Here is a 13193-nt window from a genome sequence, read left to right on the forward strand (position 1 = left end):
GCCTCCCAGAGTGCTGGGATTACAGGCGTGAGCCAGCGGGTTCATTCTTATTGCTGTATAATATTCCCTTGTACAATTGTGCTTATTTATTCATTTTACTGATGATGGATATTCGGTTGTTTTCAGTTTGGGGCTCTTAGGAACAATGCCGCTATGAACATTCGCGGGTGTGTCCTTTGGTGTGCGTATGTGGGAATGACATGTATGACGACAGGAGAATGTGTGATCTGCTTCTGTGCCAGTAGGTACTGCCCGACAGTTTTCCGTGTAGGGTGTCTTCGTGACGCTGTTTGAGTCTTATCAGTTTCACATTTCCTTGATGATAATGAGAAGCTCAAGGTATGTTCGACAGGGTAAACAAGGCAGTTTGTTGCTGGAAGACAAAAAGCAAGAGGTTGTTTCTTTTTTCTTCCTTCGAATGATGAGGGGGTTGGGAGACCTGTCTGCTGCTGCTCCTGAGCCGGGTCACGCTGGAGCGCCGCACGCCGAACCTCGTGGACCTAGCAGCCTCCGCTCTTGGCTCTGGAGTGCCCCTTCTCAGGGTCATCTTGCTGGTCCCTGCCACCACCCCCTGCCAGGCTTGGGGACAGCCCTTTCATTGTCTGCAGTACACAGCTAAGCCAAGCTGATCACAAAAATAAGACTTTTTTTTTTTTTTTGGATCACAAGTCATCAAGCGACAACAGCAAGATTTTACTGAAGAAGCAGGGTAGCAGGAGGGAAGCCAGCCCAGAGAGCACGGTCGCAGTTCACCATGCCAGACGCGCTTCCCTGCTCTTCCTCTTGGACAGCCTCTGTGCCCGCTCCCAGACCCCCGCCGGTGGGAATGGCACCACCTCATCAGGGGTGGTCCCATTCTTGGCCCATGGGTCTCTCTAAGGGACAGCGCTGTGGCCCTGCCACCATTAGCGATGCCTACGGAGGAGTGGCGCACAGACGGTAGAGGGGAAGGTTCCATCCCATTAGGAAACGACATTCACGGTGGCCTCGCATCGTCAGTGAACGTCCCAGACAGTCGCCGGGATGAGAGTTCTCCCGGGGCAGGTCAGCAGTAAATTGATAACACAGGGTCGGCACCAAGGTGGGCTGGGGCCGAGTGCTGTGCAGCGCGGGCCAGAGGCGGCCCCTTTTCCTGGGCTGGTCCCTGGCAGGAATGAGGAAGCGTGGCTGCCAGGGCAGCCCGGCTGGGACATGGAGCACTCGGCGGCCCAGGCGAACCTTTGCCACCTGGGCTCTTCCTGAGGCCTGGAAGTTTCAGCCTGCCCCTCTCTGTCTCACTAAGGAAAGCAGCTTAGCTGCTTCGGAGGGAGGTAGGAAAATAAGATGTTTGAAATTGTTGTTAGGAGGATTATTTTATACGGGTTACATTTATCACATTTGCCCCTTTGTCTTTTGTAACAAAAAGGTGCCATCGTCCCACGGGGTGGACAGCGAAGACGATGAAAATACTTCTACTCAAGACGGGTTTCCGGGCTCACCTCTCGCACCACGGCGTGCCCAACAAAAAGGTAAACAAAACAAAACACCCATAATTTTTATAAAATGTAACAGCTTTTCGTGGCAATGAATGTTGTTTACTTTTCCTTTTTAGGAAAATATAGCTATTGGGCCTCCATGCTGTGGCTCTGTGATTTTAACTAGGAATATACTTGAAATTCATCTTACTGAAAGCAAGTTCATTGCCCGGGTGTTAGGTTGTCTTTAAAGTACAAGGTGCTCAGTTTTGAGCGCCTTTTGTCTGTTCTCTCAGCCACGAGGGGACGCAGGAGGAGACTCGGGCTGCGAAGCCCTCCTCGCTCCTTTCCCTCTGCTCCCCGGCGCGACGAGTGAGGTCGTGTGTGGTTCACCACGCCTGTCCCCGTGCCCGGAGCGGGGCCTGGCCACGGGCTGTTAGGAAAGGTTTGTCCGGTGAGTGAGTATAGGGACACTTATGTATCTTATTTGGCACAAAGAGAATTCAGTGCATTACAGCAAAGGCAGGGAGCAGTTTTCAGCTTCCTGTGAGGGGCCGACGCTTGAGCAGTGAGAAGAAGAACCAGGTATGCGGTGGGCAGCCAATAACTGCTTAATCAGGACCCTCCGAGTTGCTTGGGCTCAGGGAAACTTCTATTTAAATCATTTCACAAGGAAAACAATACCAGCCTGGTAAATCCTGGGCCAGAAAATACCTATTGGTCAGTTGGCATATTTTGATTATTAGATTCATGTAAAAATTGCATCTTTTTAAAATTACAGAAGTAATACTTTCTTGCTGTAAAAAAATAAAACGCAAATACAGGCCGGGCGCGGTGGCTCACGCCTGTAATCCTAGCACTCTGGGAGGCCGAGGTGGGCGGATTGTTTGAGCTCAGGAGTCTGAGACCAGCCTGAACAAGAGGGAGATCCCGTCTCTTCTAAAAATAGAAAGAAATTAATCGGACAACTAAAAATATATAGAAAAAATTAGCCGGGCATGGTGGCGCATGCCTATAGTCCCAGCTACTTGGGAGGCTGAGGCAGAAGGATCGCTTGAGCCCAGGAGTGTGAGGTTGCTGTGAGCTAGGCTGACGCCACAGCACTCTAGCCCGGGCAACACAGTGAGACTCTGTCTCAAAACAAACAAACAAAAAAAAAAACCGCAAATACAGGAATATATAAAGCTTAAACACACGAAATTACGCTCCCATAGATGATTACTTTTTAACAATTAAGAGCATGTCTGTATATAAACTACGTGCTATTTTGTCAGCTGCCTTTCTTCATCTTGTGGTACAACCCGAACATCTTCCTGTGCCCGTACACGCGGATCTCTCCTCCCATCTCTGACATCTCTGACATGTGTTGTGTGGCCCGATGTCGCACATGGCTGTCAGGGTCTAATCAGGAGACAGAACCCACGGGGTTCTTTGAACATGGAAAGTTTAATATGAAGAATTATTAATTATAACAGGAGCGCCCGCTAAGGGGTAAAGAGGACGCTCCAGAACGCGAGGGTGGCAGATAGAGGGCACAGCCATCGTCCAGGGGCTGACGCAGAGCGTTTAACAAACCGCAGTGGCTCACGTGGGTAATCCCAGCACCGGGGGGAGGCTAGGAGTTGGAGACCAGCCTCTGGGCAACATGGCAAGGCCCCGCCTCTCCAAAAATAAAAAAAAAGAAACAAATCTGGAAGGGCCTGGCCCAGAGCTGAGATCCAGACCTCGCTGGAGAGAGCAGCTGTGCCCTGCTGGCTGGTGGCAGAGTCTGCCGAGGTGCTGAGAGCCTGCTGCCGGGTTGGGGTTCCAGGAGAAGCCACCCATGAGGAGATCCTGCTCATTGCTGGCCGGCAGAACAAAAAGAAAAGGAAAAAAAAGAAAGACAAGACAGGAAGGGGGTGGGTCTGGAATCAGGAGGCAAAGCCCCTGCTCCTCCAGCATCTCTCTAGCGCCCTCTACCGACAAGGCCTTTCGCGCCAACTGGCCGGGCGGAAACGTCGCAGGAACACAGGCGGCGACCACCACGCACCTGGGGACACAACCTTGGAGCACAGGCGGCGGTTGGGAGGGAGGGGTTGCAGCTCCTGTGCTTGGTTTGTCGGGGGCACTCGTGAAAAAGCCTGAGACCCCAAATTCCGATTCAGTGACTCTGGGCGAGGCCCGGAGGTCTCTCCTTTAACAGGACCTTGGGGAGTCTGGTATGAGCGACTAACACATCAGGAGCCTGGCTTTTGGGACCTTGGTCCTGGACTCTGTCACTGCCAGGTGACACAGGACGTGGCTAAGTTACCTAACTCCTCTTCTGCTCAGTCTGAGGGTGTCTCTGTCCCGCATTGCGTCGCACCTGTGCAGCGTAACACCCCCCATCGATGCTACTGATTATTGCCGACAGGCCGACATGGCTGGGCAAGTAGCTCACGCCTGGAATTCCACGCCATGGCGGGCCAAGGCAGGAGGAGTACTTGAGGCCAAGAGTTCGAGACCAACCTGGGCAGCATAGTGAGACTCCATCTCGACAAAAAAAATAAGAATTAGGTGGGCGTGGCGGCACCTGCCCGTAGTCCCAGTTACTCCAGAGGCTGAGCCAGGAGGATCCCTTGAGCCCAGGAGTCCGAGACTGCAGTGAACTGTGATGACACCACTGCACTCCAGCCTGGGTGACAGAGCAGGACCCTGTCTCCAAAAAAACAATGTAGGTTTTTTCTTGTTGTATCACTGTAAACGTTTACTCATCAGAAATGTGTTCAGCATTTGCCATGTGGCGGAGATAACTAGCCACAGGCCTGACCCTTCACACTGCAGCTGTGGGAGAAGGCGCAGCTTGCGGACCGTAGTCTGGGTGCTGAGGGGGCCGTAGCGGTGGGCACAAAGACCAGGGAGCAGCTGACGCCCGCCAGTTAGAGAAGGTTTCAGAGGCTGGACTCAGAAGGACGTGGCAGGATTTCACCAGGTGACAAGCACACGCATGCAGTCAGGGCTGCCCCGGGACATTTGACCGAAAGCGGCAGTTTGGTTAAAACTAGTTGATCAAGACCGCTTTTTGGTCAAAAACAAGCTCTTCAGTGATCAGTTATTCAAGTACTGGTAATATTGGTAATTTCTGATGAGCACATGAACCAGGAAGCATATTTAGAATTTTGTACGCACTTTTAGCATTTCATTGTTTTCTGAATTCCATAGGCGTTTTTGTCTTTTTTTTTTTTTTTTGAGACAGAGTCTCACTGTGTTGCCCGGGCTAGAGTGCCGTGGCGTCAGCCTAGCTCACAGCAACCTCAAACTCCTGGGCTCAAGCAATCCTCCTGCCTCAGCCTCCCGAGTAGCTGGGACTACAGGCACGTGCCACCATGCCCGGCTAATTTTTTCTATATATTTTTAGTTGTCCGATTAATTTCTTTCTATTTTTAGTAGAGACGGGGTCTCGCTCAGGCTGGTTTCGAACTCCTGAGCTCAAACAATCCGCCTGCCTCGGCCTCCCAGAGTGCTAGGATTACAGGCGTGAGCCACCGCGCCCGGCCCGTTTTTGTCTTGTTTTTTACACGTGTTTCTCATCTTTATTCAGCCAGTTATTTCTGCTCTGCAAATTAATAGTAGAAAGTTAAAAGCGACTCAGAGGTCAAGCTTCCCTACAGCGAAGTGTACAGGCAGACCGGGGTACAAGGTCACCCTCTTCGGAGGGCCCCTGGATTACAAACGTGCAAGATGAGGAACCAGGCGGGACTTGTTTTCATGTGTGTCCCTGAGCAGTTTGCATCAAGGAACAGCTACGTTTTTGAACAAGTTGGATGTTACTTCTAGGAGGGGTCGGCAGACAGGAGTCCGGCCTTGGCCCCTTTGGGCAGTGGCGGCAGAACGTGCGGCCGGGGTGCTGGGGAGGGGTGTCGAGAAGGCGGGGAGGGGCCCCGCGTAGGACAGGCTGAGAGTCACACGGAGGAGTGTGGGGCCTCGGTTCAGCGTCCCTCCCAGCCACTGTGGGACTCAGCAATGAGCATGGCAGGGAGAGGGGAGCCAGACTCTGCCTGGCCTGGGACTTGTCGGCCACGTGACCCTGCGGAGTTTATCCCTGTCCCAGGGCTTGTTTGGCTGCTCTGTAGATGGTGAGTTTCTGTGACTGTGCTCTTCCGTCCTTGTCATCGTCATCTCATTATCTGCTTTAAAAGTTTCTCTCTCTCTTTTTTTAATCAGATAATAAGCACTCTGTTCTGAATTTGAAGGTAAGATTATTTTTTAAAAATACTGATTTTCTCAATAAATAGAATTTCCATCATAATTTTTCAACAGATTTTGTAATTTATAAGAACAAAAAAATCTTCCCTTAAGAGTACTTTCCTATTGAATATTTCTTTTAAATACTCTTAAAACATGAGGAAACTCATATTTCTCATAGTTTAATAACGAAAGTAGTATATAAAAGGGTTAGAAACCACTCACATAATTTGTAGACCGAATAGACAATTTTAATAACCAATTGCAAACATGGAAATAGTTCTAGCTAAAGTTTTAGATTGTGCGAAGTCATAGGAATTTAAAAAATTAAACATTTCTCAGTAGAGTTAATTTATAACTGTATCTTCTTTTTCAGCAGGAATTAGAAACTTAATATCACACCAACGTGTAGGGAAAAGTTAACAACAGTTCAAAGCCCCCCCTTTCCTCTAAATTTGGGACTGAGAAGCAGGATCTCATCAATGTTCTTTCCTCAGCATTTGAAAACCTGCCTCTCCGCAGTTGACGGGGTCCTGTCTGCGTACCCCAATGAGAAAAGGCCCGATTGGGGTTTGCTTTGTGCGTTTGTAACCTTATCACATGCTTCTGAACATGAACTGGCGGCCTGTCACTCAGAGACCTGCGTGTAAAGATGCAGTCACTGAACTCACAGGCAAAAAGGCAGGAAGGAAGCTCAGACAGGACTTCCCTTTCCGCCTCAGAGAACCCACCCGGAGGGCAAGACCCTTCAGGTTTAAGATTCACTTATGAGAAACAGTGGACATTAAAGTTTCTAAAGCTAAAACAAACTAAGAACAAGAGCCAGGGCAGGTGCAGTGGCTCACACCTGGGAGGCTGAGGCAGGAGGATCGCTTGAGGCCAGGCGTTCAAGACCAGCCTGAACAAGAGCGAGACCTCATCTCCACAAAAAATAGAAAAATTAGCCGGGCATGGTGGTGTGCGCCTATAGCCACAGCTACTCGGGGGCTGAGGCAGGAGGATCGCTTACGCCCAGGAGTTTGAGGCTGCAGTGAGCTATGGTGACACCGCTGCTCTGTAGCGTGGGCAACAGAGGGAGACCCTGTCTCAGGGGAAAAAAAAAAAGCCAAAATGAAGAGGAAAAAAACTGCTTATATTCCTGATGTATAATGACCTAGCAGCTCGTGCCCACTCTGGGAAATGCTGAGACTCTTTCCTTTCTCTGTTTTTTCTTCCCTAGGATGAAAAACCTCCATTATGTGAAAAACCTCCACCCTCCCCAGGTATTTGCCTTTTAATTTCATCATGATCGAAAGCATACTGTTTTAGAGAATGCCCAGAGTAATCTCATCTGCAAATAAAGATCGCCTTTTCTTTTTCCCGTAAAGGCCGTTGCTTTTGTCTGGTTACCGGAATTGGGAAGAGGCGTTAGTCGTTGAGCTTCCACTTTGGCCTCAAAAGAGAGGGTCCCACACTCGGCGGCAGATGTAGGTCCCTGTGAGATGGGCGCAGACCCCGGGGTCAGGCTGGACCGGGGGGTGTGCTCAGATCCAGGCGGGCAGGTGTGTGCAAACAGTGCTCTGCCCAGGGCCGGAGGCGGAACGAGAGGTCCAGAGATGCTTTGTGGAGGGCGTGCCCGCACAGTCCGGGAGCTTCAGTGGCTTTCAAAATGGATTTTATAATTTTTGACTGTGAGGGATCACATCACTAGTCCGAAAATCTTATTTTAGTTCTGGTCTCCATGTCAGATTGACTTTATTTTCATCGTTTTAATCTTGGTGTTCCCAGGGCCGCATTCTGGGAGACTGCTGGGGCTTTGATTTCTAGCCCCCGGGTTCATTCTTCATGATATGTGTTTGAATTCACGTCACTGTGAGATGCTGACTAGCATCGCTCTGAAAATCTTAACTATTCTCCTTCCAGTCTCGTAGTTTGTGCTGCGGCCCCTTTTCCCCTCTCATTTGACCTTGGTGCTTCTCTTGACTCAGGTATTTGATGGGTCTTGGCCACCTGCTCACCTTGGCCCTCAAGAGTCCCCATTGGCACGTCTGGGGATGCTGTTACCTGCTCGCTCAGGCTGCTCAGAGAGGGGAAGCCAGTGGGGCTGCCAGGTCGTGCACACAGCCTGCCCCTGGTGTGGCCAGCCAGGGGCCACGGGGGCCCCTCTTCCTCCTGGCTTTCTCCGCCCCTGGCCTGCCCTGCTCCTCTGACCTCAGGGCCCATGTGGACTGCCCGGGGAGGGGCCCCCATCTCCGCTGTCACTGCCTGGCCAGGGCAGGCTGACCCCTTGCTGCTCCCGCTCTGGCGCTCTAACTGGACGCCTCCTCAGTCCTTTGTAGGCCACTTTGTGTCCCTCCCCCTGCCAGAGCAAGGTGTACCCCTGGAGCCACTGCCCCTCTGGTGGCCGCCCTCCCCCGGCACATTGTAGGCTGTGGCCTCCGTCTTCGGTCTCATCCCGACTGCTTTCTCTCTGCAGTTCCTCTCAGTTCCCTTCCCGTTTTCCGTGGAGCTGCCTCTCCTTTCGTGTTCTAGGATCGGGCATGTGTGTCGGGCCGGGCAGGCCCTCTGGAGCCTGCGGCCCCCTGCCCTTGTCTGCTGCGCGCAGAAGCTCTGCTTCTGCCTGCGCCGCAGCTGGGAGGCTGTCCCAGCTGGGGCCCGTTGGAGTTCTCTCCCCCTTTGGCCTCCCTGAGTGACTCTCCCTGCAGAACACCACTGTGCTTTCCAGCAACCTTCCATGCTATTCCTTCTTAAACTCCTCTGTGACCTCCCTGGTCCCCTCAGACACTGCCCACGTGCTGGTGGCTGGTCAGTGTCTCCAGCGGAGGCTGCCTGTGGAGCGCGGGGCCTATGTCCTAACCTGAGCCTGTCCCCTCTCTTCTTTGGTCCCCACACCTGCTCTTCCCACTCTGCTTCTCGTCTGGGTGAGTGTGTCCCTAACACGGATCCGGGCGGTCGTCCTGGGTTGGCTTTGCTCTCACCGCCCGCGCCCAGGCAGCCGCTGAGCCCTGCGGGATGCATCTGAGAGCAGAGCCTCTTCCTCTCGCACCTCTGCCTGCCAGCCTCGCTGGCGCCTGGCCCTGCAGGGTGAAGCCTCCACTCTGCATCCAACATGCAGGGGCCGCCTCCAGCTGCTGCCGCCCACTCGGTCTTTCCGCACAAGCCATTCCCTTCCCAGGGCCCAAAGAACACAGCACCAGGCCCGAAGTGAAGTCATTGCTCGCGTGGTTTTTGAAATAAAGTCTCACGTGATTTTGATGTAAAATTATAAATATCAACTAATATTTTTATACTTTCGTGCCTTTTCAGGTATAACTGGTAGAGCACGTCAAAGATGTATGGAACTGACCAAAGAAAAGTTTGAGGAATTGAAAGAGGAAAATTTGCACCTGAACGATAGAAATCAAACCCTGACCCTTGAACTGAATGTCATGAGACAAGCAATGAAAGAACTGCAGCTAAAACTTAAGAGAATGGAAAAACAGAAGGAAAAGCTAAAAGAGGTTGAGAAAGCACCGTCGCAGGAAGGTGGGGACAAGTACTCGGTGCTTTTATTAAAGGAACAGGCAGGACTTCCCTTATTTGATTATTTATTTGGAGGGTTAATATTTTATGTTGGTGATACTTGTTGATATTTATGTTGGTGATATTTTGTTGTAATATTAAGTTTCTTTCATTAATATCCTTATGCTTGTTGAAATTTGATTCCATTTGCTACGTCATTATTGTTATGCTAAAGAAATTCTAATACTTCTTTTGGAACTCGATGCTTAGCATAGTGTCTTATCTGTATTTCACATCAGTGTTTATCTCCGCAAGGGCATTTAAAAGCATCTCTTTCACTATCTACTTACCAGTGATGAGAATTGTATTTTCTTTGCTAATTTGATAGGTTAAAAAAGGGAAGAAACTGCATTTTAATTTGTATTTCTTTTATTACGGATGAGCTTGAATATTTTTTTCATATCCTTGCAGATCATTTTCTTTCATAATGTCGCCCACTTTAAATTGAGACACTTCTTATTGGTTTATAGGAACTCTTTACATTTTAAGGAGTTCAGCCCTTTGTCATGTGGGTAATATTTTCTTGGTTTGTTGATATTCTGGCTAAACCTATAAGATGTTTTTTCTTTTAAGACTTATGCCCTTGGTGTCAAGTTTTTTTTAACTCTAAGGTTATGTTAATATTCACCAATATTTTCTCTATACCTTTTTATATAAAACTAATATCATGGCCTTAAGTAAGATGCTGTTTGTTTTCTTCATATAGACCCTGCATGATTCTTGTCACAGGCACATTTATTTCTAGATACTTTGTGCTATTTGTGCTGTTATTTTGTGGGATCTAGTTTCTGTTATGTTTTCTAATAGAACATTGCTTTTATATGGGAAGGTTGTTAGTTCTAATACATTTTCCATTTATCCTATATGATTTTTCAAGCACATATTTTTATATCATCGAAAACAATGACTATTGCTTTCCAAGTTAAAGTTTTTATTTCACTTTATTTCACATGCAGAAACTTCCAGTATAATGCTGACTATTCAGTGGTAAAAACTTTGTAACTTTTATTCATTTACATACATATATACACACACACATAGATCACTCACTGCTTCTATGAGTCTAAAAGGGGAAGAAAAGGCAAATGATTAGCAATTTTTATAAAATATTGGTAAATTTGATATCATTTCTTATAGTATAAAATTGATTTTTTCCGCTAGTTACCACACCTGAATTACTTTATCTCCAAAAACAAGCTCAAGAATTGGTGGACGAAAATGACGGGTTGAAAAGGACTGTCCATCGTTTGAATGTAGAACTGAGTCGATATCAAACAAAATTCCGGCATTTGTCCAAGGAAGAGGTAATATTTCCAATCATGAAAAATTAGACTTTTGAGATTTTTTAGCCTTTACTGTTGAATACTTTTCCAATCCTGAGAGGTTGTTCATTATTATAATTTTGTATAAAAAATTATGTCCAAGGCCGGGCACGATGGCTCACGCCTGTAATCCTAGCACTCTGGAAGACCGAGGTGGGAGGATTGCTCAAGGTCAGGAGTCGGGAGTTCAAGACCAGCCTGAGCAAGACCCCCTCTCTACAAAAAATAGAAAAATTAGCCAGGCTTGGTGGTGCGTGCCTGTAGACCCAGCTACTCAGGAAGCTGAGACAGGAGGATTGCTTGAGTTTGAGGTTGCTGTGAGCTATGATGATGCCACTGTGCTCTAGCCTGAGCAACAGAACAAGTCCCTGTCTGGGGGAAAAAAAAAAAAAAAAAGCAAAAAAGAAAAGAAAATTAGCCAGGTGTGGTAGCATGCCTGTTGTCCCAGCAACTTCGGAGTTTGAGTCAGGAGGGTCATTTGAGTCCAGGAGTTCCAGGCTGCAGTGAGCTATGATCGGGCCACTGCACTTCAGCCTGGGTGACAGAGTGAAACCCTGTCTCTAAAAAAATAAAAACACGTAAATAAATGGAGTTAGCAGACACCAGCTTATCCTGAGTGTGAGGGTTAAAGTGGAATTACTAAATGACTAAATTTCTGAAAAAATAAAAGAAAGTAGTATTATGTCAGTGTTGATTGTCTGGTTTTTATGACAGCACTGTGGTTAAGTAAATGAATGTTTTTGTTTTTAGGAAACACACCCTGGAGTATTTAGAGGAAAAGGGGCATTATATCTGCAAATCATTCTCAAACACATCAGAAAAACATTTTCTCATACATATACATAGACAGACACAGGCACACACACACACACGCACACACAGACGCATAGACGGGTGATGCCCAAGTCTAGATTAAGAATATCTAAGACTTGAAATTTGGGAGGAAGTGTAGTTTAATTTGTCTTCAATGTGTGTTTTGTCCTTAGAGTTTAAATATCGGAGGCCTCCCCGCCAAAGGCCCCACGCCACCCTGGCTGGTAAGTAGAAGTTGTTTCATTTCAGACCCCTGTTTTCAGGGCTGTATTTGCATAGCTGTTAAAAAGCATTCCAAAATAAATATGTTTTCTTGCCTTTTTAAAAATTTGTTGATTGCATTCAGATGTGAGGAATATATTAACCCTCTTCTCCTCCGTTATCTTCAGCTGGATATAAAGTACCTGTCGCCACTGCTGCTGGCATATGAAGACAGAATGAAAGAGAAGGATGAGCTCAACGCCACCCTCAAGGTAGGTGGGTAAAGGTCGCAGAAGAGACGAGGTTTATGAAAATAAGACCATTCCAAACATCGCAGAAACATTTTGAAGGTGGGTATGCCCAACACAGAGTAGATGTTCAAATGTCTGTGGAAGGAGGGAGGGAGGGAAGGAAAGGGAGAGGAGGGGAGGGGTGACTGGCAGAGCAGGGGACCGGGGACAGTAAACGAAAGAGGTGTTGGGGGACAGGGTGGTTTTCTGTATCGGCAGCTCCACGTGGGCTGGGAGCTGGGGGTGCAGAGAAGGCATCGGGGAGAGTCGCTTCTTTCCTGGTACTCTGTGGCTGCAGACACCACCATTAGAAGGGACACTGGGCAGACGGGGAAGGTAACAGGCTGGGGATGTTTCAGGCAAACTTAGATGCTCCTTAATTCTAGGAAGAGCTGACCCCAAGGAAGTCTGACTGCTGAGTTGTCGAAAGTGGTTAAGAAGTGAGGTTTTCATTCGGTTCTGACTTACTCACCTTCGTTTCCTGGGGATGGACGGCTGCTGACGGCGGAGCTCATTCCCACCACCCTGCGCCTCCGTGCCGCCTACCTCTGGGCTCTTCACTTGAGGGCTCAAATAGATCTCTGGGATTGGAAGCAGCCGGGGGAGAAGCGTTGGTGGTTATGGGACCCTTAGCTGCAAGTTCCCCTGCCCACCCCCCCCTTTTTTTTTTGAGACAGTCTTGCCACTCTGTTACCCAAGTGGCGTGATCACAGCTTACTGCAGCCTTGAACTCCTGGGCTCAAGTGATCCTCCTGCCTCAGCCTCCCAAAGTGCTGGGATTACAGGCATGCGCCACCGCGCCCAGCCTGGGAAGGTCCTTTAAGAATCTGCTAAGGAGCCCGTTGCTCTTCGGTCATAGTGTCCCGTGTAAGGCAATTTTGAACCTTTTTTCCTAGACTTACTGTTGAACACTTAACACTTCATTTTCTGAGAGCATGAATTTGGTACTAAGTGATTACATATCAATCCTAATAATTAATCAAATCACTATGTTGGCGTTCCTTCCACATCAAGGTCAGCACACGTTTTCTGTGAAGGGCCAGTTGATAAATATTTTAGCTTTGTGGGCCACGCCGCTTCTGTTTACAACTCTTCACATGCGCCATTGCAGCAGGAAAGCAGCCGTAGACAACATGTAAACAATGGACGAGGCTGTGTTCCAATAAAACTTTATTTATAAAAGCAAGCAGCGGGCCTGCGGGTTTTAGTCTGCCTGGGAGAGCTGGGGGAAGAGTATTTCAGAGGCACAGCGGAGTAAACACCGGCCCCTCAGATGCTCAGTGGCGTTAACACAGGACACGAGCTGGCCAGGGGCCGGCCGAGAAAAGCCTGATGGAGGAGGCCCCGCTGCGGTGTCACACACAGACTGA

At 48.6% G+C, this 13193-nt stretch overlaps 1 protein-coding gene across 1 annotated transcript in view; it reads left to right on the forward strand.

Moving 5' to 3' along the window:
• The window catches only part of CEP89 (centrosomal protein 89kDa), a 65892-nt gene that overhangs the window by 18666 nt on the left and 34033 nt on the right, over nucleotides 1-13193 (forward strand). Inside the window, exons 5-11 of the mRNA XM_012647016.1 lie at nucleotides 1406-1508; nucleotides 5637-5665; nucleotides 6877-6919; nucleotides 8943-9161; nucleotides 10359-10501; nucleotides 11506-11556; nucleotides 11722-11805. Coding sequence (XP_012502470.1) covers nucleotides 1406-1508; nucleotides 5637-5665; nucleotides 6877-6919; nucleotides 8943-9161; nucleotides 10359-10501; nucleotides 11506-11556; nucleotides 11722-11805 — 672 coding nt within the window. The remainder of the gene's footprint in view (nucleotides 1-1405; nucleotides 1509-5636; nucleotides 5666-6876; nucleotides 6920-8942; nucleotides 9162-10358; nucleotides 10502-11505; nucleotides 11557-11721; nucleotides 11806-13193) is intronic.

Source organism: Propithecus coquereli, unplaced genomic scaffold, assembly GCF_000956105.1.
Source record: "Propithecus coquereli isolate 6110/MARCELLA unplaced genomic scaffold, Pcoq_1.0 Scaffold254, whole genome shotgun sequence".
NCBI lineage: Eukaryota > Metazoa > Chordata > Mammalia > Primates > Indriidae > Propithecus > Propithecus coquereli.